Raw genomic sequence first — 27,305 nt, 5'->3', positions numbered from 1 at the left:
CACCATCAAATTCCACTGAAGTCAAAGGCTAACCTAGGTATGAATTTGGTTTTATACATTTATTTTGAATTCCTGTTGTAAAAAAGGAACGTTAATTTTTAAAGAACTTTTTAATTTTCATTTTTTGCTGTTGAATGTGACAGGGACATGGTCCATTTTGTTGGCTTCCATTGATATGGTTGGGGAAGAGGAGGAGGAGTCAGGAAGGAAATACAGGTTATCTTTAAACACGTAAAACATTTATCTTCCCCAGTATTTGTTTGACAAAGGAAAGTTCACAAAGGGGACAGTATTTGTGTGAAGGTAAATCTTTTTAGTTCCTGTATTTTACCTACCCTCTAGGCACTAGTAATACCTATAAAAGTCCATAAAGTACCAATTTCTGTCCATTACAACCAAATAAAAATGTATTAAACGTACTATGTTTGGCTTGGGAAATCAGTTTTTGTCTGCTGTAACTGACTTCCTGTTATAACTATGTCTGTTATAAGCGGAGTCCAGTGCAGCGCATTTCTATTATGAACTACTCAATACATCTGTTTGCCATCGTCTAGTAAAAGTGAAACAGCTGAAAATGGCTTAAGAGAATTAATCGCAAAAGCATAGTTTAAGTCATATTTTGTTTTTGCAAGTGTAGCATCTCTGTTTGCAGTAAGGTCAGAGGTCACCAAAACTTTAATTTCACTGTTTGCCATCAAGCCTGTACTCAGCTAACTTGTACTTGATTTCACGCAGGATGCATCAACACTGGCAAAAATGGGCCCTTGTAATTAACCAGTATGTAATTTTCTGGTATGTTTCAACAAGAGAGTGACAGATATTGCAACTGCATTTAATATCTTTGGGGACCATATTGTATTAAGTTCATGAATGATTTATGTATCACTTTAGGCCAGGAATTGCATGCAACCCTGGGGGTGGGGAAAGGTTCCCACAGCTCCTCCAGGAACCAAAAAAAAAGTGGAAAGTGATTAAGGTGAATCAGATTGTCAGCATCTCGAGAGAGGTACCACACCTGAGGAGACTTGCATCTACTGGTTCAAACTGGGTTTTCTGAGACCAACAGAGAAAGGCTTTTGGTATAAAGAGGCTGAGTTTAAAAGGAGATGGGGCCTTCTTTTGATTCAGGGAACAGATAGGACCTTCTGTCCCATGGGGGACCCTGACACTTACGGAAGGGTTGGACTTACCAGGATCCCCTAAGACTGATGGGTGACCACTGGTAAGCTTTTGGCATCCATATAGGAAACGGTGATTGGTTTTGGTATGTTTTTTCTGTAATGTTTTTAACCTAAGAATAAATGTATTTTGCTATGTGAAGGCTTATTGGTAACTGGTGTATACTGTCGTAGCCACTGGAGAGAGGATAACACACGTGCTGGACCACAGTCAGACCTTCTGGGGAAATCACAGTGGAGTGCAGAGTCTGGAGGGAGAGAGAGATGCGGTTCTCCACCCAAGGGAAGTGATTGCAGGGAGTCTGAAACCTTAAGTGGATACCCTTAATGAGGACCAGGAGGAGTCAAAAATACAGTTAATCCTGAAACTGGGACAAGATGGTAAATCACTGGTCCCATTTTTGACTATGAAGAAAAGGCCTTGGTAATATCACTTTCAGTTTGTCATCCTGATAGTAACCAACCAGGAACCATTTTAGCACAACTGTTTTCAGGCAGCTCGTGTACCATGACAGTCACAACTATGTTTTATATTACTTATGAGCATGTAAAGTGGCATGGTTTAAAAACTGTATAATGGGGACACCCTCAATACTATCAGCTTTTAAACCATATTCATTTCCTTAACAAAGTGTAAAAGCGCTAAGGTCCACAGGGTGTTTGGTGTAGCCACAAGCTTTCTATAGCATTAACGTGAACATTAATAATTCACCTTTCCTCCTGCATGCAAAGATTAATACACACACATGGAATGAAATGTGACCCTTCCCTGTGCTGAAAGAGCAATATTGATGTTTTTCCTGTTTAGCTTATTCATTCAAAGGCTGTATGTTGGGGGTGGGGTGGGGGGAAACCCTACCCTTTACTTAGTAGAAGCTGAAACAGAAGGGACAAGGAATAGGACTTTAATCTAGGTTTCTAGGACTACTGAATTAGACTAATGGTTCCTTCATTCCCAGGAGTAACATGATTTTGTTGGAGACAAACTATCATTTTAGGCATTTGGATACTATGGTGACAAGTGCCATTAGAAATTGCCCATACATAAAGAAGCATAAAAAGCTAAAGTTTGCTTTAGTTACACTAGGTAAGTGCAGAGTAACTCCAAAGTCTGAAATGGAGTTACTTTGGGTTGACACAGTGCAGCTGGAAGCAAAATATAGACTTATATGAATTTCTGTAATATCCACAACCAAGCTCATCAACCATATCATACCTAAATGGAAAGAAATTGAAGTCTGAGTAGTGTTCTATTATCACACACGCTGTGTGTGGCGAAGTCTACTAACCAAGAGTGAACGCAGCTGGCAACTTGCAAGGTTTCATATTTCTTGTCTTCTTTGTAGCTTGTTTATATTTTATTGTTTATATCCCTAAGATATTTCTGAAAATGAGATGATGCCTCTCAGTGGGTCTTTACACCCAACCGATAAAGGAAATTCAACCACCCCTAGCAAGCTCATATTTAGAAGAGGTTCCAACAAGAGCTGCTTTCACTGAGGGAATTTGTCAGCACATAATTGTTCAGCCACAGTACACTCTGCAAGCAAACCCAGCCTTACTCATTTCTCTTAGAGAACTAATTAAGGTGGAGAACTTGCTTTGTTATTATGGTTGAAGGACAGTTTTGTATTGTTCATGCTAAACAAGATCTGAGCAGTAGACAGACCTGTTTCACCTACAGACAGGGGCATAGGCTGTAATAAAGCAGTTTCTTAGTAACTGTCTCTCATGCTTTAGAAATGCAATGCATCAAATGTAGCATCATGCAGAATCCTTCAGTGGGGCTATGGAATATTATTACCATTTTTTTTCTTAAAAAGGAATGCTGCCAGGTCTCCTGGGAGGATTTTGTCAGCTGCTACCATTCACCTGCCTTTGCCACCTGAAATTGGTATTAAATATGAGGGGAAAATGATAGTAGACTTAAGCCTATTATGATACTGCTGTGACAGGGAAACTTAAAAAAAAAACCCACAGAAGAAGCATCTATTTTAGGAGAAACAAACAAATCTTAGCTTTAACACCAAATGACCCCATCACATATTTCCAAATATTTGTTTTCATGATATACACCTTACACAGCCAGCTAATAACAAAACAGACTCCAGGGTGGTAAATGGAATCTGGTTATGGAGGAGAAATAAATCTTAGCTTTGATTATATCCACAAAGTGCACATCTGCTGCTTAACATCATGCACACAGAAACAGCACCTCCAACAGCATAGCACTTTAGTGGTGAGAGGATATTGCATGTGGAGGTCATCTGGCTACTATTACAAGTATTGGAGCCCAGAACCTGCTGGCTTAGAATTGTGATTAGTACCTCCTGAGTTACCAAGTCTTTTATGTGCTTGGTGCTCTTATCCATTCCCGCGAGCTACATATGCAAAAGGTTCTGGAAAAATTATATCTGTCCTGCACTGTTTGAGATACTAGATTTTATTTTTAAACCCTTTAAGATTTATTTCTGCTGGATTATCTTCTAGGGTCTCTTAGGAAATAAAATGTTCAGAGTACACATCCTATCTCACGCGTACTGTGCTGTAAATCTGCATATATTTAAGATTCCCAGACTTTGGACTAAGTGGAGTCAAACAAAACTGAAACTGTGGTCTATGTGTTTCACAAGTGCACCAGAGGATTCGCTAAGAGGCTCAAATCAACATGTTCAAAGTAAATGGTCCTTTTAATTTTCGCTCTTTTTGGCTAAAAAGCAACACAGATTAGTTACTTGAATTATATTTTCTGTTTCATGTAATTCTGGAAATGTTGGGAAGGAAGTAGTTGAAAACAGATTTCTCTTTTTTTTTATGGTGTTTAGGCTGCTCTTGGTTCTTTAGTATTATAAGAATAAATTAATTTAAGTAGCAGAACCTAAAAATAATAAGCCTGAATGTAGCACTGTACAGAAAGATTTTTGCTCACTGAAATAGTTTTTGTTTGCTGTGTGAATGAAAGCAGGCAGCAGACTAAAGGAAGGTTCTCCTACAAGCAAGAGACAATGCACTCCTATTCTAATGGCAAATAGCATGAAAGACCCTCTCTTTTTTAGTCTGGGCGCATGGTCATGCACTTGTTTATGCAGCTACAATACTGTATCTGAATGTAAATCACACCCATAACTTTGCGGTCAATTTCTCAGATGCCCATCCCCATAGAATGGGTATGTCATTATGTACAGTATATGAGGGAGGGATAGCTCAGTGGTTTGAGCATTGGCCTGCTAAACCCAGGGTTGTGAGTTCAATCCTTGAGGGGGCCATTTGGGGATTTAGTTGGGGATTGGTCCTGCTTTGATGAGGGGGTTGGACTAGATGATCTCCTAAGGTCCCTTCCAACCCTGATATTCTATGATTCTAAGGAAGTTTGACTTTAATAAAGCAGCATATACAGCAGAATCTTGCTAGTCTAATCACCCTCCAGCTCAAACTGTCATCTGAAGCTGCAGATGTCTTCTTAGATGCATAGATTTACGTACATAATAATACACCCACTCTCTCGTGGAAGAGGTGTAAGCCCCCACCACTTCCCTGCATGTAAAGCAGTTTACTCAAGAAGAATCAAATATGTGGAGTGTATTTCTTACATCCTACAGCCAGGGCCTCATTGCAATGTGGAGGTTCTTAAGAGAAGTCTTTCTGAAAGAAAGAAATCTGTCATTTCTCCCTTTAGGTAGTAAGACTCTGTCTCAGCTGGAGTTCCAGCTTGAATTTGATGACTTAAGGCCCTCTGCTGAGAACAGCCTTTGCTTTTTATCCAAGGGTCTCAAAGCACTTCACAAACATTGATCACCTCTGTGAAATAGTAAAAATTATTAAACCCATTGTACAGATGGGCAAATCAAATAGAGAGGCTAAGTGGCTTGTTTAAGGGCACATAGGAAGACTATGGTCTATCCAGGACTAGAACGCCAGGAGTCCTGACATCTTGTCCTGTTTGCTGTCATTGATAGATAACACTCCTTCACTGAGATCAGAAACCACCTTCAGAACAGATGAATGGTGTGGAAAAGAACTATAAACTCTAAGCACGACTCAGAATTCAATTAGCCTATTTAAAATTATGAAAGACACGGCTTGGTTTTAGTCTACAGATAAAAAAAGAAAAATGGTAGAGATGAAACTAGAAGTAGTAGTTTGGCAATATTTTACAAGACAAATGGGTATGAAAGTGAAGAATAAGAATACCAAAGCTTACACCATGTTGCATTGTCCTCCAGATAGTCCTCTGGGAAGCAAGAGGAAAACAGATTCAGGGAACAGAAAAAAAATAACATAGCAGGTTATACCAAGCAGCTAACCACAGAGAAGATAAAGTGTCATTATAAGCAGTCTCTTGTAAATGAGAATTCTTAGATAATACATTTCAGAAGAAACCAAGAAGACCCAGCAGTGAAAGCTGAGTACACATGTTAAGTCTGACATCATAAGTGTATTTTGATCAGTTTTAAGCTAAATACATGCCAACTTTACTTTTTGATATTTCATTTTCACATTTGCAGGTCTTACTTTGATTTATTATTTATCAAATGCCATTAGGATGCAGCTATTATGAATTTGATAACATATAACACTCTTCCCCAAATGTCTGTGTTCTGCCATTAAGTAATAACTGCCTCTGCTTTAATGTAATGATTGGATGTATCAAAACAGGTTAAGTTAATGATAACGGGCCAGATTTGTAGAACTGCATTTTTAGGCCACATAATGGGAGCTGCTGGGTGCTAAGTACTCTGGAAAATTTGGTCACTTCATTTAGGTTTCTGAAGGGGAGCTGAGATGTCTTAAAAATCTGTCCCCAAATGGTGGGTGCTCAAGTCTGACTTAAACTATATTACATTGTAGTATATGACTGAAATAATTTGAATAATTTGTTTTCTTCTGAGAATATGCTGTCAAAGACTGATTCTTCTGATGATACCAGTTTTGTTTGTCACTTCACCTTTTAGAGTCTAGGAAGCTCCATCTTTGGTCTTTGCTATGATGGTTTAATGGTCAATGATTTGACAGTACAGTATTTTAAGAATGAAATCTCAAAGACAGAGTTCTTTCAAAAGCATTAATCTAGTATTGAATAGTCACATGAAACACAAGAAAAAGCTACCATGAAAGACAGGGAGGTATTATTAATTGTTTGTAACTTTTTTGGCATTGCTTGCAAAAAAAAATTCAAAGGAGGCTAGATTTATGGTATACTGCCTATGAAAATAGTGAGTTACTTTGTTGTATATTTACATTAATTGAGTAATCAAAAGTGAGTGACACACAGACTGGAAAACATCAAATCATACACATTATGAGAATTTTGTTCAGAACATCAGCCTTTTTGTAATACTATTTTCAAAAAATTATAGCATTTAAATCTTTCTGGGAAACTTTCACTACTTGGTTTGAGACTTTTCAAAGCATGGATAAAGGATCATAGTTCTGAAACAAAACCTTATGCCCCAATCCATTGAGAATCCTGTTCCAACTCCAGCTGAAGTCAGTGGCCATCTCTCACTTCAGTGGATGCTGGACTGGGCACAAAAGGAGATAACACTAAGGGGACTGTTTAGATCTGTATTTGATACAGATATTAATAGCTACAAGGACAATAACACTTTTCAATTTAAATGTCACCAGACTAGGTAGATATTTAGCTGTAACACTTTGTTAAGTGAGAATATCGATGATAAACTTGCTCTCCTTTCAAAAACTTGGGGAAATCTAATCTGGTCAAGTCAAATGGGACCAAATTCCCCATTGAAAGTCAATGAGGTTACACAGGGTATAAAGCACTGTCTACATTGAAAGTTTGCCTTAGTTACAGCCATCGATGGCCAACTACAGATGAATCTGCTCCATTGCTATTTTATTTATTGTGTATCATAGTTTAAATGGTTTTGCCCTGTAAAAGATATTAGTGGTTCCAGCAGTATTCTCACTATATGTATGAGGAATGCCTGATCTCTTTTTAAGAGGTAACAATGCTTTAGCTCAGGGGTGGGCAAACTACAGCCCGTGGGATGGATCCGGCCTGTCAGGACTTTGGATCCGGCCCGCAGGATTGCTAGCCCCGTGCTGTTCCCAGAAGCGGCTGGCCCCCTGACCCCAGGGAGGCAGAATGCTCCGCGTGCTGCCCTCACCTGAAGGCACCGCCCCCTGCAGCTCCCATTGGCCAGGAGCCTGCCTTAGCCCCGCTGCGCACCGCTGCCACCCTGGAGCCACTCCAGGTAAGCGACGCTGGGCTGGAGCCCACATGCTGAACCCTTCGTGCACCGCAACCCCCTGCCCTGAGCCCCCTGCTGCACCCCGCACCCTTCCTGCACCACAACCCCTTGCCCTGAGCCCCCTCCTGCACACCACACCCCTGCCCTGAGCCCCCTGCCACACCCTGCACTCCTCCTGCACCCCAACCTCCTGCCCTGAGCCCCCTGCCACACCCCATACCGCTCCTGCACCCCAATCTCCTGCCCTGAGCCCGCTGCCGCACCACAACCACCTGCCCCAGCTCCTGCATGGCCCTGCATGCAATCTCCGCACCCAGATGTGGCCCTTGGGCCAAAAAGTTTGCCCACCCCTGCTTTAGCTGCTCCTGGTATATAGAAGTAGTTCAAGATGAACTATTACTACCAACTTTCCTTTTTAACCCCTCTCCTCCCACTGGCCCCTTTATATCCTGTAACTTAATTCCTTGAGCACTCCAAACTCCCCCTGGCTTCAATGAGCTTTCAGTTGGCTGTAGCCCCAGTGCTGTATGTGCATCCATGCAGAAGGAGCCTTGCACTTGCATGGAGCAGGGTGAAGAACTGGAGCCTACGAATACAGACTTTGAGTAATGACAGCACTGGAGCTGGAAGGTGTAATTTCCAGCTCAAGCAGACATACCCACACTAACACTTTTTATGTTACCATGCTAAAAACAGAGTGTGGCTGTAGCAGCAAGAGGGATAGTTGTTCTGAGCACCTGTCAGAGACCCATGGTGTATAGTCACAGTGGTTAGCCCCTTGGGCCACTCCACTTTTTGCATCCTAGCTTGATGAGAGCTAATGTGAGTATGTCTGCTCAAGCTGGGAATTATACCTTCCTGCTCCAGTGTAGACATACCCTTAAGGGGGAAATCCTGCCCCAGTGAAGCCAATTAGAGTTTTGCCATTTACTCTAATTGGGGCCAGAATTTTACCCTATGGCTAAATCTTAGTTTAAAGTGTTACACTGTAATATGCTTCCTTCATGTTTGTAAACCAATCATCTGAATCTATCATGGAGACAAACATAGATTTTACCTTTTTGTTTTAGGGGGAAACAAGCTACACTGTTGCCAGAATTACTGTGTGCCCCAGCTGTTGCTTAAAGTTAGTACAACTATAATACAAGCCCATGTCCTGATTTGAAATATCATATATATTCTTTTAACTTAATTAAAATTAAGGGGTAAGATATATTATAATATAGACTATGGGAAAGACTTGGCAGCCTTGAGTGCTAATTTAATTATAAGAGGAGCTAGTCGTCTTCTTAGCATATGCACAACATGCCTCAAGTGGCATGTGACCAGGATTCATCAACCGAATTTGGTCCACTGGTTGGATCATTAGCTTCCACGGCTTGGGCCAGATACTGATGGCAAGTGTGACCTGAATGCTGATCCGAAATGATTGTATAAAATAGCGACCTGGATCTTGTTTTGAATTAGAAGCATATAAAATTTCTCCTTAAATATTGAAACTCACTTGTGTATCAGGAAACAGCTCAAACCAATTTAAGCTTACGATTCTAATTTTATGATATTAAGTAAAAAGTATGGAAGAAGTCATGCATAGGCATGCTTTCTAATATTCAGAAAGAAGTACAATAGGCTGTGTTTACATAATGCAAACAGTTTTGGTTTAGGTGCTTTATGTCCTTAATGCTTTTATCCATTAACTTTATACCATAACTGCAAAATAATATTAACAACATTAATAATTACACATCCTTAAATCCACTTTATAGGTGTACAAATAGCAGGAATATTGTTGTCTGAGATATGAATCCACTGACTTGAAATAACTAAAATAACTTTATATTAAGATGATTGTTTTTAAAATTACTGAATAAATAAGGCAAGATTAGTGATCACTTACATGCTAGCTTATCAAAAGCCTATTTTTAAAGAGTGTGTTGTAAAAAAAAGCCGACGGTAACTTTACAAACAGCCACATTAAATGAAGCACTGGACCTGATGAATGAGAAATGCACATTATAAGTGCATATATTGAAGAACTGGCTGCTGAATCCTTAATTTAATACTTAAATGGAGATCTGATGTAGACAATTTTTTCCAAAGGAAATATATTAATAAGTATTTTCCTTGAATCATCTATCTAATTCATGACCAGAAGGAAAGAGTTTATCACCTTCCAATCTCTCCAATATATCAAATCTGAGTCATACTGGTCTCCAAAGACATGTAATTTCCTTACTGTTTTCAGTGTAAAAAGTCATTTGTTTACTACAAAGTTGCACAGCATATATGATAATTACATACAGTAATTATGAAAATATTAAACATCTCCTGTGAAAGAATATTCTCAAAGCAAAATTCCCCCTCCATCTCTGCTAGCCTAATGAGAGAAGATAGCAAATGTTATTACTTACCAGTCTATCCAAACTTGTACCAGCAGCTGTTGTTGGTCTCTCCTCAGGATTGTATGGCCTAAAGCGGGTATTGAAGTTCTCAGGAACAGAGCGGGAAGATCTTAAAGCAGGTGCTGGTTTAGGCTGGCCACATCCTTGAAAGACCTGAAAGAAGCATTTTAGGTTACATCAAACCTTTAAAGGAAGAGTGATACTTTACAAGTGCAATATCCCATTCATAGGTTTGTAACTTAGCATCGATATCCTGGTAATAATGAATTAACTACCAGCCCTAACTCAAAACTTCGACGGACATCATTACTAAAATCTATTCAAGGAAATTGCAGTAATGTATAGGGCCTTTTTCATCTAGGTCACATTTTGAGTTTAGCCCATTTTGGTAGTCATTGAAATGGGCTAACATCTGAATGATGTTTGGGTTGTTATCCCTCCAGAAAGAGAAACAAGAAAAAAAAATCTTTTGTGATTGGATGCAGCTGCAGTTGGTTTCAAATTAAGTTAAGACCTGTTAGGTATCCACAAACCCACCCCTCCCCCCAACCACAATTGGCACTAATTGGTAATTTTGTTGGCAGTCTCAGAAGAGAGGTCAAGGGCTCAATGGCCTTATAACTTAACTAGCCTCTTATCCCCCTAAAAGATGGTCTCTGCATGTCAGAGCTGAGGTACACTGACTGGGCAATCATGAGGAGTATGTTCTACCATTGTTCTTGTTCGCTGGATAAAGATATGTCTCAGGGATGTCAGTCTGGCAGTTTTCAGAGGCACCAGTTTGAATTAATTATAAAGTCTGAATAAAAAAAAAATTGGAAAAAAATCAGTAGAATATAAGCAGTGCTGTTTTTACTGCACATATTGAAGGAGAGCACTAGAGATGCTATTGAATATCTATTAATATCTATAGATAACGAAAGCTGGATTTTAACTTCACCAGCCTTCACACAAACTAGGGTGGCCAGGTGCCCGGTTTTCTATCAGAAAGTCCAGTCGTAAAGGGGACTTCATAGTGAAGACCCAAAGTCCGGTTACTGTGGGCAGGGTAGGTGAGGAGGCACCGGGTCACCACCAGTGCCAGCCCTTACTCAGCCAGGGCCACCTCCTACCTGCGTTGGGCAGCTGCAGCTCCCAGCCCCGGCTCTGCAGGTGAGTCCTTCTCGACCCAGGAGGAGAGGTGAAGAATAGCAAGCTCTGGAAGGATGGGGGAAGAGGAACGAACGGGGGACAGGGCCTCAGTGGGAAAAGGCGGAGAAGGGCAGGGGCCTCAGGGGACGAGGTAAGGCCTTGTTGGGGAAGTTCCAGCACTCCTGCTGGAGTGTCTGGTTTTTAAAAATTACAAAGTTGGCAACTCTAACACAAACAGACGTTTAACTTTTTAAAAAAATGAGTCATGTGGAGTTTCGCTATAAGATTTTCTACTGCTGCTTTGAAACTGAAGGCCAGAATTATCCACAGAAGAGCAGACAGTCATCATTCTTAACTTATTAAGCCTCCATTCAGCAAAGTGCTTAAACATATACCTAACTTTTAGCACATGAGCAATCCTGTCCTTATTCAGGGAAACACTTAAGCAAGGTGCTTTGCTGAACCAGGATGGAATTATTCATACACTTAAAGTTAAATACAGGTACTTGTTTAAGTGTTTTGCTGAATTGGAGTCTTACTTAGTACTCTTACCATAGTACTCTGAGTGTACCCAGTGCTATACAATAGGGTTAAAATAAGTAAGGATGTTTCTGGCATACAGGGTACAGTTATAAAGACAACTTTGATAGGTAGGGCCCCACATATTCATAATGCCAAATTGAGCTGGACAAAAATTTTCCGACGTTTTTTCCACTGGATAATATGGCTGCATTGAAACTGATATTTCCATGGCAAAAGTCAATTTCACCAATATTTTATGATTTTTCTCATGATATTTTTAAAAAAAGTTTCATTTTGAATTGATATTTTAACTTAACATTTCATTCTAATGTCATTTACAATCAAATTGACCTTTCCAAACAATTTTTTGTTTTAGATTGACATGTAGAAACAAAGCGTTTCAATATGAATTGGCATTGCGTTTTTATATTTCATGTCAAAATGGTTTGTATTGGTCAAAAATGTTGAAAATTTTTGTTTAGACTTTTCTGAATAGTTTTTTTTTTAATTTTTTGTTCAGTGAAAACGTTTGATATTTCATCTTTTTGTCTCAATTAAGGATGAAAACAAATTTTGAAATATCAGAATTCCCTGTTGATGGACATTCTGTTTTTCAACCAGCTCTAATACCAAACACAAACAATTTGCCTAAATTTGCATTCTGTTCTCGTGAACTGCTAGTAATCCCATTTCTCTTCAAGTAATCTACTATGGTATTTTTTCTTTCTATTTCTATTTCTTTTTTTCTATCACATATTGGAGAATTGGTACAGATTTTGATGCATTTGTTGAAATATAAAAGTTTTTTCTTGCATTGTGTATGTTTTTGTCATCAAATTTGCATGCAACCAGACAACAGCAGAACTCTATAGTACTTTACAGATTTGGAGAGGAGAAATCATCTTCTCCTTTGAAAGTTATCTCACAGTAATACAATGAAGATGCAATCCGCAGTTTGTTAACTACACAAAAGGGACATTTTCTAACCTGTATGCAGGTGGTAAGGGACAGGACAGGAAGTGAAAAGATGAGTCTTGGGATTTCAAAATGTAGACTAAGAAGGGGCACATGAACATTTCCTGAACAAAAAACTATTAGGTATGTGAAAGAATACACCTTATAGATTTCTGGACAACATCCAGCCTGCTGGTTTTATGGTGTGAATTGATGGCTTGAAGGTTAGTATTTCAACTTTGGGATTTGAATGAATCAGTTTAGGCATCTGAGGTCTGGAAGGTAACCGTCTGCTTTCTTTTTAAAAAAACCGTGTGTGTATGTGTGTGTGTGTGTGTGTGTGTGTGTGTATGGAGAGAGAGAGAGAGAGAGAGAGAGAGAGAAGTTTGGAGAAGAGGAAGTGTAGTTTTGATAATACTGGGGAACCCATTTTTTCTCCTGTGTTGGTAATGGTGGATCAAGCTAGAAGAAATGTCCAAGCTGCCTGCGATAGTGTTATGTATTTGTCCTTGCCAGACAGCCTAGAACTATTGCTGACATCTGCCAATTTAATTCTCACTTTCTTCAAACACAGAGATGGTGTGCAATGACATCACCAGTCAGCTATTACATTTTAACTCTGCATACAGTGCCAAGCCTGTCCCACTCTCTCAACAAAGCCGTAGCACAAAGGGTGATTCGGGTTTGGTTTATACCCAAATGATCCATCCTTAATCAAAATTGCCAGCATATCATTCTTTGCCAGAAAAGGACAACAACAAAGTTTACAAAACATACAATAAAAATAAACTACCAACATTCCCAATAGCAGTAACATATGATGAAGACATTCAAATCCTACATTTCACCGACAGAGTTCCTGGGGAAATAGGGGATACAAAATGAAAATACTGTCAGAGAACCCTGAAGTATCAATCCCAGATTTTAGCTGCAAAAGAGAGAATTAGAACAAATACTAACTTGCTGACATATACTGAAGGAATAAATATATGGATTAGTTAATTAACAAACAGATAATTAGCATAACAGTCGTAAAGAATACAAGTAAAGAAATCAAAGAAGTTGTGCAGGAAACAGGAGGAATGAAATGTAAGACACTCAGACCTGATTCAGAGAAGTACTCAGACATGCCTAACTTTAAGCACATGAGTAGTCCCATTGATTTAGGGAACAATCCAATTCCCACTAATGTCAATGGGCCATTAGAGAATTTAGAGAAAAAACATCCAAAACATTAGCTAAGACCGAATCCCTACAGCATCTAACAGATGAGAGGATAAAGTGAAAAAATGAACAGAAGACTGTGCAGAAGGAGAGCACCAAGAATGGTACTGAATATCTATCGTATAATATGCAGGCATAGGAAACTGGATGGGTACTTCAATATCCGATCTAACACTCAAAAAGAAAGGAAGGATAAACAATGAATATTAAAAACTGAGACGTAATATGTTTTTGTTACTGCTGCTTTGGCATTGATGGCCACCATTATTCACACAGGAGCATACCTTTTTATTTATTTATATAGCACTGTATAATAGGTGAACTGTGCCAAAAATATGATCCTCGTCCCAAAGAAATTCCAATATAAAATCACAGTAGGCACAATACAGAACAGTGCCTTGCTCAACAAACAAACACAAATTGGTGAGATTATATTCTAATGGGAAAACCTTATGAAACAGGCAGGCTTTCAGAAAATATTTGAATTAGGAGAGGGATGGAATTTGGAGTAAAATAACTATGAGGCTGTGTCAGGTATATAGGAAGGAGTTATCAAGATGTCTTTCAGAGAGATTGCCCCAGGTACACCATGCCAAACTCAAAGGGTCAAATTCTCAGTTGGTAAACTGGGATAGCTCTGTTGATTTGAAGACAGCTGCACCAGTTTACACCAGTAGATAAACTGACTTGTTAAACAACAGCCAGATTTCCCAGTAGCAGTGACTGCATTTCAGTGGTGGGTAAAGTGAAGTCTCTATGTGTGTATGCATGACATTATATGTATATTACAGTATAATTTTCACAAGAGACAATGCTACATTTAGAGGCTAGTGGTATGCTGACTGAGAGCCCTAATCAATCCATCTTGAGAGAGGGGTCAGTCTAATGTATAGTCCAGAATTGTCTGGAAAAAATGTAATACTGGAAAAATAGTATGCTGCCCAAGGAGTGTGTTAAATCTCTAGTGTCAATATCCATTCATTTATCTAATATTTTCCAGCAGAAAGTGGTATTTGATAAGTTTTCCTCCTAGAGTTTGAGAATAACTGACAAATGTAAATGTCTTCCTAGATCAGCTCTGAAATTCTCTTTTATGCAGCCAAATTATATCTATATTTAATTTTCACCTAAGTTATATCCAGGGAGGGCAGTAGTTATAAATGGAAAAATTTACACTACAGAAAACTGATTCAAAGTCTACTAATACATGGTATTCATGTATATCAATGGATCAGACGGTGGCATACATAGGTATATTATGCAACACACTTATTTTTATAAGCAAAAGATGACTGTTATAATCCAGTTGTGTGTGGGGGTGTGGGGGACATGGACCAGCATTCCTGTCGCACTACCCATCTGTACCTGCCATGACGCGGGGAAGCTAAAGATCCAACCAGTGGACCAAATTTGCTGGTTACATGCCACCTGAAGCATGTTGCGTATATGCTAAGAAGAAGATCCAGTTGTGAATGCTGCTGTATTCTGGAAGGGAAATTTGTAAATGATATGCAATGCATTTCAGTCCCCTGGTTCACGACAATTGATTTTGAAGAATGATTTTCCTCTTCTCTGGAGTCATTGACATTAATGACACAGGCATGAGGCATATCATTAATGTTCAGGGTAGGTGGGAACTGAAGAATTTCAAGAGGAGATCATACCACTGAACCAAAACAATCCAAGGCCCCAAACTCTTATTATGGTGAACACTTTATGGGTTACTTACAGGAGGTCTGACTTGTTGGAGAGGCATGATCTAAAGGCATGGATTAAATCTAGAAAGGTGAGGGAGCCGTAATCAATAAAACTCCCTCAAGCAAGAGGATTTCCCTATCAGGTATAAAAGTACAGTAAGGTTAATTTCACTGTTATAAATGGCTTCCACAGCTCAGGATTTTAGGAAGGGTGTGACCAGACTTCCCCACAAGAAATGAAAGCGTTACAGTGCAAATGGAATAGTCCCATGATTTACCAACCATTATAGCAATTCAAATATTTTCCAGTGAAAGGCTAAAAGTCTGTATTATTGCAAGTGAGAAGGGAGCTGAGTTCATGCCAAGGAGTGGTGGTGTCATTGATCTAGGCAGGAAGGCCTTTTTCCTGGCCAATTAAAAAAAACATTGCTTGCTCTGGGGAGCAAGCGATCAAAATGAAAATTAAATCGATTAGAACATACAGACTGGGTGAGTTTTCAATGAAAACTTTTCTTTTAAGGAAAAGTTTTGCTTCTTTCTTGGTTTAAGGGTGGAGTATGCTACAAAGCCAGGCTATAAATCTCACAGCATAGGAGAGTGTGGTTTGATTCTCAGTGTGTCTGGTGAGCTCTAAGATCACCACTGCAGGAACAGGGCCTCATCATGCAAGGTGTAGAGCACTGTTAAAATCCTAACAACTTCACTGAGAATTGAAATGCTCAGCACCTTGCAGGACTGGGTCCATAAATAGCAGGTTTTGGGGATTTTTAAAACAAACAATCTCAAACCTTCTCCCTCCCGCAACTTCCTAGTTACAGTAGTTTCTTTCTGGGAAATGAAAAAGCACTGAATCAGCTAGCAGCCTTGCAGTGCAGACATGAATACCCAAGTGTGTTAGATCAATGAGAATTGGCCAGTCTTTTGATGCAGAGAAGATAGCAAGACTATTGACTTCAGATACTGTACCAAGGAGTACCACTAAAGATAAATCAAGGAAAAGTCTTCTGTTGTTCACTAACAGCTCAACAATACTTATTACTGAATTCAAAGGACCTTGATAATAATGGGTTCAGAGGAGCTACAGGTGGATGCATAGATACACGCACTGAAGATGGAAAGGAGGAAACTCTGTTTATTGCTATGTCAGATTGTAGACAAGACTCTATCAAACTGAGGTCTGATAATCAGAGGCAGTAGAACATAATCCTGTTTTTCCTGAGTTGCCATTAAAAGGAGGTTAAACGGGATGTTTAATTTAGTCACCTCCAGCATGTCATGCATCAGTCTGACCTATACAGATGAAAGCATGGTTAGATGTTAATAAGGAAAGTCACAGACCAAGCACATGTTACAGACCTCACTCCGCAGACTGCCTCTTATAAAGCAACCACAGAAAGTTCCCAACAAATATGAAACATTATTCAACATTCTTTGTCTGTCATAAACCTTTTAGCAGCCAATAATATGTAGCTAATTGAATGGTACTTTTTGCAACACCATTCTTGCTTGAAAAAAATCTAAAGAGTTTTTAACAAGGTGAGACAGTTAGAGTGGGCCAGGTGCACTCAAAGAGAAGAGACTATAATTTTGAGTAGCATGGTCAATCCTTCATAGACAGAGGATTGCAGACAGGGCTTGCTAATTTTTCCCTGGCTGCAACATTCAAGAGCGGATAATAAGTGACTTGTACAGTACCTTTGCTGACACCTGCATACTGTTCTCTTGCATGTTCATGATGGCTTCAGAAATCTTGACATCGATAGGATCCATGACTGATTCAATGTTGAATGGCCCCTCTAATCTCTCTGCTACCAAGAGCATAGCATCTGTTAAAACACAAAGGAGCCATTCCCTTAAAGAAAGGGTACCCAGAGAGCATAGAAAAGCTAATGTTATATCACTTAGCTTGCCCTGCCAGAGCTGGGAATATCCAAATGCTCCTGGCCTGGTTCAGTATTCTGCAGATGTGTGTCAGGGGGACATAAGAGACTTTAATGTAATGGAAACTTTCTCCGCAGATGTAATCCCCTGATTATCATAACTACCTAACAACCACCACCACCAAAGTAACAGAGATTGTAAAAGTTATATTAATAACAGCTGCCATAGCATTATCAATCTGAGGAGTAAACTTCTTCATATACAGACTGTATCTCAACATTCTGAAACAGATTTGTTCTCTAGACTACCTAATCTTATCCATCAGAAAAAGCAGGTGGATTGAAATGAACCCGTGGGTATATTTCTGGAGCTTGCCCAAGATGATGAAAACTTTGATATGAGATATCAGGATCTTATAATTAAAACAGCTGTTCTTTGTGATCCCAATGATCCATTTTTTGCAGTAATAACGGAGGATAAATATTGGATTTCTGCCATAACAAATAGGTATAAACCAGGTTTTCCCCTCTATGTATTTTCAAAATGCAGCTAAATATTGTCTGCAGAAAGACATATTGTTTTCAACTTCTGTGATTTACACAACCTATTATATCTAATTACATGGAAGTCACTCTCAGTATAATTTTATTTAGTGGGTTCTTTGATGAATAAAAATGAGTACCAGCAAATAAATTAATAACAATTAAAATGTTATAATACATAGTACAAAACGCTTAAATGAATATATATGCATTCATAGCTACAGATGAATTGCATTTATATTGGTGCTAGCCACATAATAAACTGTAATTCCGTCATGTAATAAATTGTATTGATCATACACCTTTGACCTTCTCATACATACTCTGCCTGCTGATCCACCGCCCTGGACATATTTTAACATTCCAGACCTGTAAATAGTTTCAAACAGCATCTATTTATTAAAAACAAAAAACAACCTGCAAGAGAAAAATATCCTTCTTTCTCCCCAAAACCGTAGAATTTCCTCCAAAATGTATTCTGGACTGGGTCCAAAAATGGCATTATTCAAGTCCTGCTGCCTATTTAAAGTCTAATACCTTGCATTCCTTTAGGGCTGCCAATGGGACACACAGCACTTGTTTCTAACCCTGGGTGGTACTGAGATATTAGACATGCAATTTACAGCACAGAAAATAGTACTTTGTGTAATGTTGTTTTACTTTATTATTTACAATGCTCTTTTCCTCTAACTCTTATACACTTGGACACAGAGTAAAAAGAGGTTCTGACTTTATTGACAGAGGAATAAAAAAATCCTAATATATATATTAAAAATCTTTTAAAGATTTCTACAATACATTTTGCATACTATATGTGGTATATACAGAAAACATGATAGCATGGTTTGCTATAAAGGTTTTTATAAGCATGAATTTGTGATGACATGTATAAATCATTTGTGGCTACACAATTTGTGAATAATTTGGTCAGACTAAACTCTTGCTGATAAAACCTTTATTACAGAACATCAACTGCTGAATGTGTGTGCATGCACGCCCTCACACCCACAATTGGTTTTGTTTGGTTTTACAGCCTCCTATGTATATTGTGACTCCCCATGATGCTAGTGGTGTACTGTGTGTTTCTTTATTTATTTGCTTTCCACATGGTACAAGACTTCATAAACAGCTGGCTTCTAGCTGCTTGACACGTGGATCACAAAGTACAGCGTAGTTAATTAATGCTCTTATCATGTGTTTGTTAGAAATGCCTGGAGCAAAAACATTACTAATAATTCACAATTCACATCACCTGTGCAAAGGCAGAGTAAATGGGCTGTGAGCAGTAATCCTGAGTATGTGCAGAGAACACAATACAACTGGTGTGCATGGTGCAGATAATAACTACAGCTCATGGCTTGCAGGCTGCCCCAAACAGGAGTTAGGTAACTGAATGATGCAGCTAGTAAATCAAGTATCAGAGGGGTAGCCGTGTTAGTCTGGATCTGTAAAAAGCAACAAAGAGTCCTGTGGCACCTTATAGACTAACAGATGTATTGGAGCATAAGCTTTCGTGGGTGGATACCCACTTCGTCAGACGTCATGCGTCTGACGAATGGGTATTCACCCACGAAAGCTTATGCTCCAATACATCTGTTAGTCTATAAGGGTACATCTACACTACAGGGGGGAGTCGATTTAAGATACGCAAATTCAGCTACGTGAATAGCGTAGCTGAATTCGACGTATCACAGCCGACTTACCCCGCTGTGAGGACGGCGGCAAAATCGACTTCTGCGGCTTTCTGTCGACGGCGCTTACTCCCACCTCCGCTGGTGGAGTAAGAGCGTCGATTCGGGGATCGATTGTTGCGTCCCGACGGGACGCGATAAATCGATCCCCGAGAGGTCGATTTCTACCCGCCGATTCAGACGGGTAGTGTAGACCTAGCCTAAGGTGCCACAGGACTCTTTGTTGCTTTCTAGTAAATCAACTAGCAGTACCTACCGCCTACCTAAGACCCCCCACTGTATGGTCCCATGGAGATAGTTGCAATGCTGGGGTCTCCTGAACACCTCTTTAGAGTCTCTCTGTCCCCTGTTGCCCATTCTCAGATGTACCCTAGCACAATGGTTCTCAAACAGGGGTACACAGAGGTCTTCCAGGGGGTACATCAACTCATCTAGATATTTGCCTTGTTTTACAACAGGCTACATAAAAACACTAGCGAAGTCAATACAAACGCAAATTTCATACAGACAATGACTTGTTTATATTTCTGTATATACTATACACTGAAATGTAAGTACAATATTTATACTCCCATTGATTTATTTTATAATTATATGATAAAAATGAGAAAGTAAGCAACTTTTCAATAATAGTGTGCTGTGATTTTGTACTTTTATGTCTGATTTTGTAATCAAGTAGCTTTTAAGTGAGGTGAAACTTGGGGTACACAAGACAAATCTGATTCCTGAAAGAGGTACAGTAGTCTGGAAAGGTGGAAGGCCCCTGCCCTAGCAGATCACTGGTGATTGAGGCTGTGTACTGTCATTAGACGGGACTGCTCTACAAGTCAGGAACTGTTGTAGGAATTTACTTCGTTTCGTTATTTCACTCCCAGAACTCTTTTATTTTTATGGGTGCTGTTATTAAAAGAAACAGGACAAAGCTGATTGCTATGTTCTTAAAGTGATTTATCTGATTTAAGAATTCAGAAGCTTACATATGAATTCCAAGATAAGTGAATGTTTAGACTGTGTACATTTCCAAGCTCAATAATGTATGGATTTATAATTTAAGTAGACAGGAGTCTACATATCTTTCCTATGAACTCCAAGAGCCCATCATTTTTTTCAATTATCTTTACAATGAAAGTGACATTTTCCAGTTTATGTTAATTTCCTTCAGGGCAGACTTCCAGATAACTGGTAAATCATGGGTTGATTTTTTTCTTCTCTTGAAATAAGAGGCCAGATTGAGAACACTGATTTATGACATACTCTAATATATAATATAATATAATATAATATAATATAATATAATATAATATAATATATCAAAACAAAAAGCTACTGCATATTACTATTATTTAGTAATTGTATTACTTAGCTTAATAGAGAGATGGTTAACTGGCAACTTGGGAAACAAATATTTAATAGTGGGCTCTTCAGTTTAGCAGACAAAGGTGTAACAGTCCAATGGCTGGAAGCTGAAACAAATTGAGACTGGAAATAAGGCCTGAATTTTGAACAATTATTAACCATTGGAACAATTTATCAAGGGTCATGGTGGATCACCAACAATTTTTAAATCAAGAGTGGAAGTTTTTCTAAAACATAAGGTCTAGGAATTATTTGGGGGGAAATTCTATGGCAAGTGTTATACAGGATGTCAATCTAAATGATCACAGTGGCTCTTTCTGGCTTTGAACTCTATGAATTACAGAGCACCTATGAAGATGATTATGAGTTCCAATGCTCCCTGTACTCCAGCACTTTTGGGGAGGGCACTTGTGAAAAGAGGGAGTTTTGCTTCCAAAATGCTTTGTTCCCACTTCATTTAATGTTTCAACACCGCGATCTAAGGGGATGTGATTGCAGCTTGGATAGACATGCCCATGCTAGCTGTACTAAAAATAGCAGAGTAGATGTGATGGTGTGGGCTTCAGTGCAGTTGCACAAGTCCACCTAGCATCCTGGGTGCCTACTTGCACTGCTGAAGCCCACGCTGCTGTATCTACACCATTTTTAGCAATGCTATCATGGAGATGTCTACCCAAGCTCCAGTCACACCTCGGACTGCTGTGTAGACATACCCTCACTGTATGGTTTGGATTAGTTGGCTTGTGGGGATGGGACTAACTTGATTGTGCCCTGTTGTATTCTTCCCCCACACCTTCAGCTCTGCTTCTCTTTTAATGGTAAACTAACATTGGGTTCCCTACTGCAGCCTAGTGTCCCCCTTCCTCAGAGGGAATTCCAGGAGCAGGAAGTGTGATGCATTCCCTGGAAGCACAGCTTCTTCAGGGAGACAGGGGCTGGAGAGTGCTGAGAGCCAGCGGTCTCCACAAATCTTAGGGTATTGCCTATTTCTGGAGAAGAAGGATCTGATGCAAAGCTCACTTTAGCAGAGTGCGGCAGGTCTCATTGGCTCCTGCCACTGATTGTAAATTTATCTTGACCTTGAGAGTGGAACAGCAGTTTGGGAAAGGGACACAATTGTAAACATATTGGTCTGCAAAGAAATGCTCATTCTACTGTTCTTCTTCCTTGCAGAGGAAAGATCTGTGCTTGCATTGTCATGTAGCTAAGGATGAAGTGAGCTTTCAAAATCGTTATAATGTTAAATTAATAACAAATGTGAACATTGCATTTTAGGTACATATTTACTTCTTTTAAGGTAGCAAAAATGCATCCCATAATAATCTGCCAAAACCTTTTACCACTAGAATAAGATTTACTAACAGGGTTCAAGGAGAAACGAAAAAGGAAAACTCCACCTCATGTTTAATGAGGTGCTAAGAGCTCTTTTTTCACGAAACCTGAACCAGTGCCAGAGCTTCTGTTTCTCGGAGGGTACAGAGTCCATATTGCAAATGGATTATTTATGTGAAAATAACACACTGCTCTCTTTTGGGATGTACATATCCAATTATTAGATTTTTTTCTTTGACAATTTGATGCAGTTGCAAAAAAGGCAAATATCATTCTGGGGCATATTAACAGGAATGTTGTACATAAGCCACAAGAGGTAATTGTCCCACTCTATGCCACTGGAGTACTGTGTCCAATTCTGGGCACCACACTTTACGAAAGATGTGGATAAACTGGAGAGAGCCCAGAAGAGAGCAACAAAAATGATAAAAAGTTTAGAAAACCTGACCTATGAGGAAAGGTTAAAAGGTGGGACAGCTTTAATCTTGAGAAAAGACGACTGCGGGGGGTGGGACCTGATAACAGTCTTCAAATATGTTAAGAGCTGTTCTAAAGAGGATGGTGATCAATTGTTCTCCATGTCTACTGAAGATAGGTCAAGAAGTAATGGGCTTAATCTGCAGCAAAGGAGATTTAGGTTAGATATTAGGAAAACTTGCTAACCTATAACGGTAGTTACGCTCTGGACTTGGCTTCCATGGGAGGTTGTAGAATCCCAGTCATTGGAGGTTTTTAACAACAGGGTGGACAAACACCTTTCAGGGATGGTCTAGGTTTACCTGGTCCTGGCTCAGCACAGTGGCTGGACTTCATGGCCTCTCAAGGTCCTTTCCAGCCCTAAATTTCTAGGATTCTATGATCTGTTTGGGTTACCAACTTCTCTTAAGGTACAGCTAGTGGCTCACTCTATTGATTCTCAATCTAGGACACTGTGATCACCTTTCAGCCATCAATGCAGTCATTTCCTCTGTGTTATCCTCCATGTAAAAATACCTATGGCCAGTCTACATGAGAGCTTGCACCATTATTGAAACATAGGAAGAACATAGATGCACCAGTAGAGAACTCAATATTAAGCTCACCAAGAGCTATATAGCAAGTACCCTTCATTTTGGACGGGGGGACGCTAACCATCATATCCCTGTAAGAAATTGCCCTTGATGATCACTTAGAAGCTACAGTGGCTGCAGACCGCAGTGGCTCTTCAGCTTAGCATATAGCATTCATTCACTGAAGACATCACTACCTCCAAATTCTTGTTTTGGGTAATGAGTTTTGACACTACTCTGCAAAATCCTGTAAAGTTAGTCCTGGCTCTTTGAGCCACCACTTTATCCCCATGTACTATTATGGATTGAGCCAAAGCCCATTGAACAAAGCAGAAAGACTCTCGCCTTCCTAGGATCAGCCCCTGGATCTAGTACTCTTTAGATCTGAATACTGGGGGTCAGAGGCAGAATGCTTTCAGTGCAGGGTTCTCAATCCTTTAATCCGTTTGTTCCACTGGTCCAACAGAACCTATGTCTATTTAACCCCATAGCATAGAAGAAAGCCAATCTCTTTTCTGAGGCTTTTTCTTTGAGGTTTTTGGATTAGATTCAATTTATTTTGCTGTGAGGGTCTGCTTTTTTTTCGGTGCCACTGGTCAACAGGTCAGGTACTAGTTTTAAGAGATGATATATTGGTCACATTTTATAAATTAAAAATAGATAATAAGTATCCACTTTCCTTCATCCATATGCTGTCAGACGAAAAACGTGTGTGTGTGTGGGGGGTGTTTAAATCAGGTAGCATATGACTGGGCTTGGCTTAACAGTGAAATCCTTGCTGATCTAAAACACAAAAAAGAAGCTTACAAGAAATGGAAGATTGGACAAATGACCAAGGAGGAGTATAAAAATATTCCTCAGTCATGCAGGAGTGAAATCTGGAAGGCCAAATCACACTTGGATTTGCAGCTAGCAAGAGATGTTAAGAGTAACAAGAAGGGTTTCTTCAGGTATGTTAGCAACAAGAAGAAGGTCAAGGAAAGTGTGGGCCCCTTACTGAATGAGGGAGACAACCTAGTGACAGAGGATGTGGAAAAAGCTAATGTACTCAATGCTTTTTTTGCCTCTGTCCTCATGTACAAGGTCAGCTCCCAGACTACTGCACTGGGCAGCACAGCATGGGGAGGAGGTGACCAGCCCTCTCTGGAGAAAGATGTCGTTCAGGACTATTTAGAAAAGCTGAATGAGCACAAGTCCATGGGGCCAGATGCGCTGCATCTGAGGGTGCTAAAGGAGTTAGAGGATGTGATTGCAGAGCCATTGGCCATTATCTTTGAAAACTCATGGTGATCGGGGGAGGTCCCGGATGACTGGAAAAGGCTAATGTAGTGCCCATCTTTAAAAAAGGGAAGAAGAAGGATCCAGGGAACTACAGGCCAGTCAGCCTCATCTCAGTCCCTGGAAAAATCATGGAGCAGGTCCTCAAGGAATCAATTTTGAAGCACCTTGAGGAGAGGAAAGTGATCAGGAACAGTCAGCATGGATTCACCAAGGGCAAGTCATGCCTGACTAACCTAATTGCCTTCTATGAGGAGATAACTGGGTCTGTGGATGAGGGGAAAGCAGTGGATGTGTTATTCTTTGACTTTAGCAAAGCTTTTGATACGGTCTCCCACAGTATTCTTGCCGGCAAGTTAAAGAAGTATGGGCTGGATGAATGGACTATAAGGTGGACAGAAAGCTGGCTAGATCACCGGGCTCAACGGGTAGTGATCAATGGCTCCATATCTAGTTGGCAGCCAGTATCAAGTGGAGTGCCCCAAGGTTGGTCCTGGGTCCGATTTTGTTCAATATCTTCATTAATGATCTGTACTCTCAGCAAGTTTGCAGAGGACACTAAACTGGGAGGAGTGGTAGATATGCTGGAGGGTAGGGATAGGATACAGAGGGACCAAGACAAATTGGAGGATTGGGCCAAAAGAAATTTGATGAGCAGGAGCGCCGCCAGCTTTTTTGCCACCCTAGGCGGTGGAAGGTCCCGCCCCCGAAATGCCGCCCCTGACAGAGGTGGCAGAAGGTCCCGCCCCCAAAATGTCGCCAACGACCGGGGCGGCCGAAGATCCGGCCGCTGCAGTTGCCGCCCCCCAAATGTTAGCGCCCTAGGTGACCGCCTAGGTCATCTAATGGGTTGCGCCGGCCCTGCTGATGAGGTTCAACAAGGACAAGTGCAGAGTCCTGCACTTAGGACAGAAGAATCCCATGCACTGCAACAGACTAGGGACCGAATGGCTAGGCAGCAGTTCTGCAGAAAAGGACCTAGGAGTTACAGTGGACGAGAAGCTGGATATGAGTCAACAGTGTTCCCTTGTTGCCAAGAAGGATAACGGCATTTTGGGCTGTATAAGTAGGTGCATTGCCAGCAGATCGAGGGACGTGATCATTCCCCTCTATTCGACATTGGTGAGGCCTCATCTGGAGTACTGTGTCCAGTTTTGGGCCCCACACTACAAGAAGGATGTGGAAAATTTGGAAAGAGTCCAGCGGAGGGGCAACAAAAATGATTAGGGGGCTGGAGCACATGACTTATGAGGAGAGGCTGAGGGGACTGGGATTGTTTAGTCTGCAGAAGAGAAGAATGAGGGGGGATTTGATAGCTGCTTTCAACTACCTGAGAGGGGGTTCAAAAGAGGATGGATCTAGACTGTTCTCAGTGGTACCTGATGACAGAACAAGGAATAATGGTCTCAAATTGCAGTGGGGGAGGTTTAGGTTGGATATTAGGAAAAACTTTTTCACTAGGAGGGTGGTGAAGCACTGGAATGGGTTACCTAGGGAGGTGGTGGAATCTCCTTCCTTAGAGGTTTTTAAGGTCAGGCTTGATGAAGCCCTGGCTGGGATGATTTAGTTGGGGTTTGAGCAGGGGGTTGGGCTAGATGACCTCCTGAGGTCCCTTCCAACCCTGATAGTCTATGATTTTAGGGAAATAGCTTGGAAACTAATAAATAAGGCAACATTTAAAAACCTCAGCAATAAATTGTGTGCCCTTTTCAGAAAATGAACCTCTAAATTCTGTAAGACGGATTATTTATTTTCAGCTCATGCCAGTTAGCAGACATGAGAAAAGGATTTTCTTTTTGATTTTGATGTCAGACATGCATCCCTTATGCTCTTCAGCCAAATGACTTGCAAAAGGAGGAATTGCCAATAACATTAAAGAGTTAACTTGTTTCCTACCCCATTCTGTAATAATAGCGAGTTTTCCATCAGTCCTTTGGATTTGTCTCTCACTCTCTCCTTTAGGTAGAGCAGTTCAAGAAATCACTTGAATACCATGTAGAAAGCAAGGGGGAAAGATATTGACAGATACCTGTAGTCTTGTAGTAGTAGAGAGCACAAAATGAGTTTTCTATATTTGATCGGACATTTGGTAGAACACTTTTTATTTTTACACAAAAATTAACCATAATAGAAAAAAATTCCTCTCATGCCTTTGTCTTTTTATAGCTGTTAGAAATTTTAAACCATTTAGTGCACTGTTACCAAGGGCCAGATTGTGCCTGATCTAAGTTCAGGTATGCAAAGAGTAGATGAGGGGGGCAAAGACGAAGCGTAATAGTAGTTCTCTGACTCAGAGAACTTGCTTGCACTGCCAGACCAGCAGCATCCACAGGTTATGGCAAAAAGAGCACCCATCTCTGGATGATGCTCAAAGCTAGGCTGAGAAGCTCAGAGACTCAAGGACTACTATTGTGCCTAACCTTTGCTCGTCATCCTCCCCCCCCCCCACCACCACTGTAGGGACTGCTCCTTCCTACTACCTTTAGGGTATGTAAATGGAGCAGAAATACAGGCATGAACTCCAAAGGGGACACCTCCATAGTGAGGGTATGAGGCCACGGTTTTGTCCAGCCAAACACTAACACGAGCTTACAATGCAGGTGGAATAGGCTTCACTATGCATAGGGATGGAGCAACATGCATATTCTGCCCAAATGCCCAGCATCTGGGAGAGAGATTATGCACCTGGTGATGTAGCTGTGCACCATGCCTTACTAGGGATGTGCAAAATCTGTACTTCTGCGGCTTCTCAACATTCCAAGCCCTAAGCACTAGGACCAAATGCTGCTCACATTTATACCACATAAATCCAGAGGAACTCAGTTGTAACTGTGCATATGTCTACATCTGAGC

General features: G+C 40.2%; 1 protein-coding gene across 1 annotated transcript in view; it reads right to left on the bottom strand.

Moving 5' to 3' along the window:
• The window catches only part of GPC6 (glypican 6), a 1,112,204-nt gene that overhangs the window by 70,289 nt on the left and 1,014,610 nt on the right, over positions 1 to 27,305 (bottom strand). Inside the window, exons 5-6 of the mRNA XM_054012093.1 lie at positions 17,019 to 17,149; positions 9,805 to 9,948 (exon numbers count right to left, since the gene is read on the bottom strand). Coding sequence (XP_053868068.1) covers positions 9,805 to 9,948; positions 17,019 to 17,149 — 275 coding nt within the window. The remainder of the gene's footprint in view (positions 1 to 9,804; positions 9,949 to 17,018; positions 17,150 to 27,305) is intronic.

Source organism: Malaclemys terrapin, chromosome 1 (assembly GCF_027887155.1).
Source record: "Malaclemys terrapin pileata isolate rMalTer1 chromosome 1, rMalTer1.hap1, whole genome shotgun sequence".
NCBI lineage: Eukaryota > Metazoa > Chordata > Testudines > Emydidae > Malaclemys > Malaclemys terrapin.
This window is presented reverse-complemented; position numbering and strand designations above follow the sequence as displayed.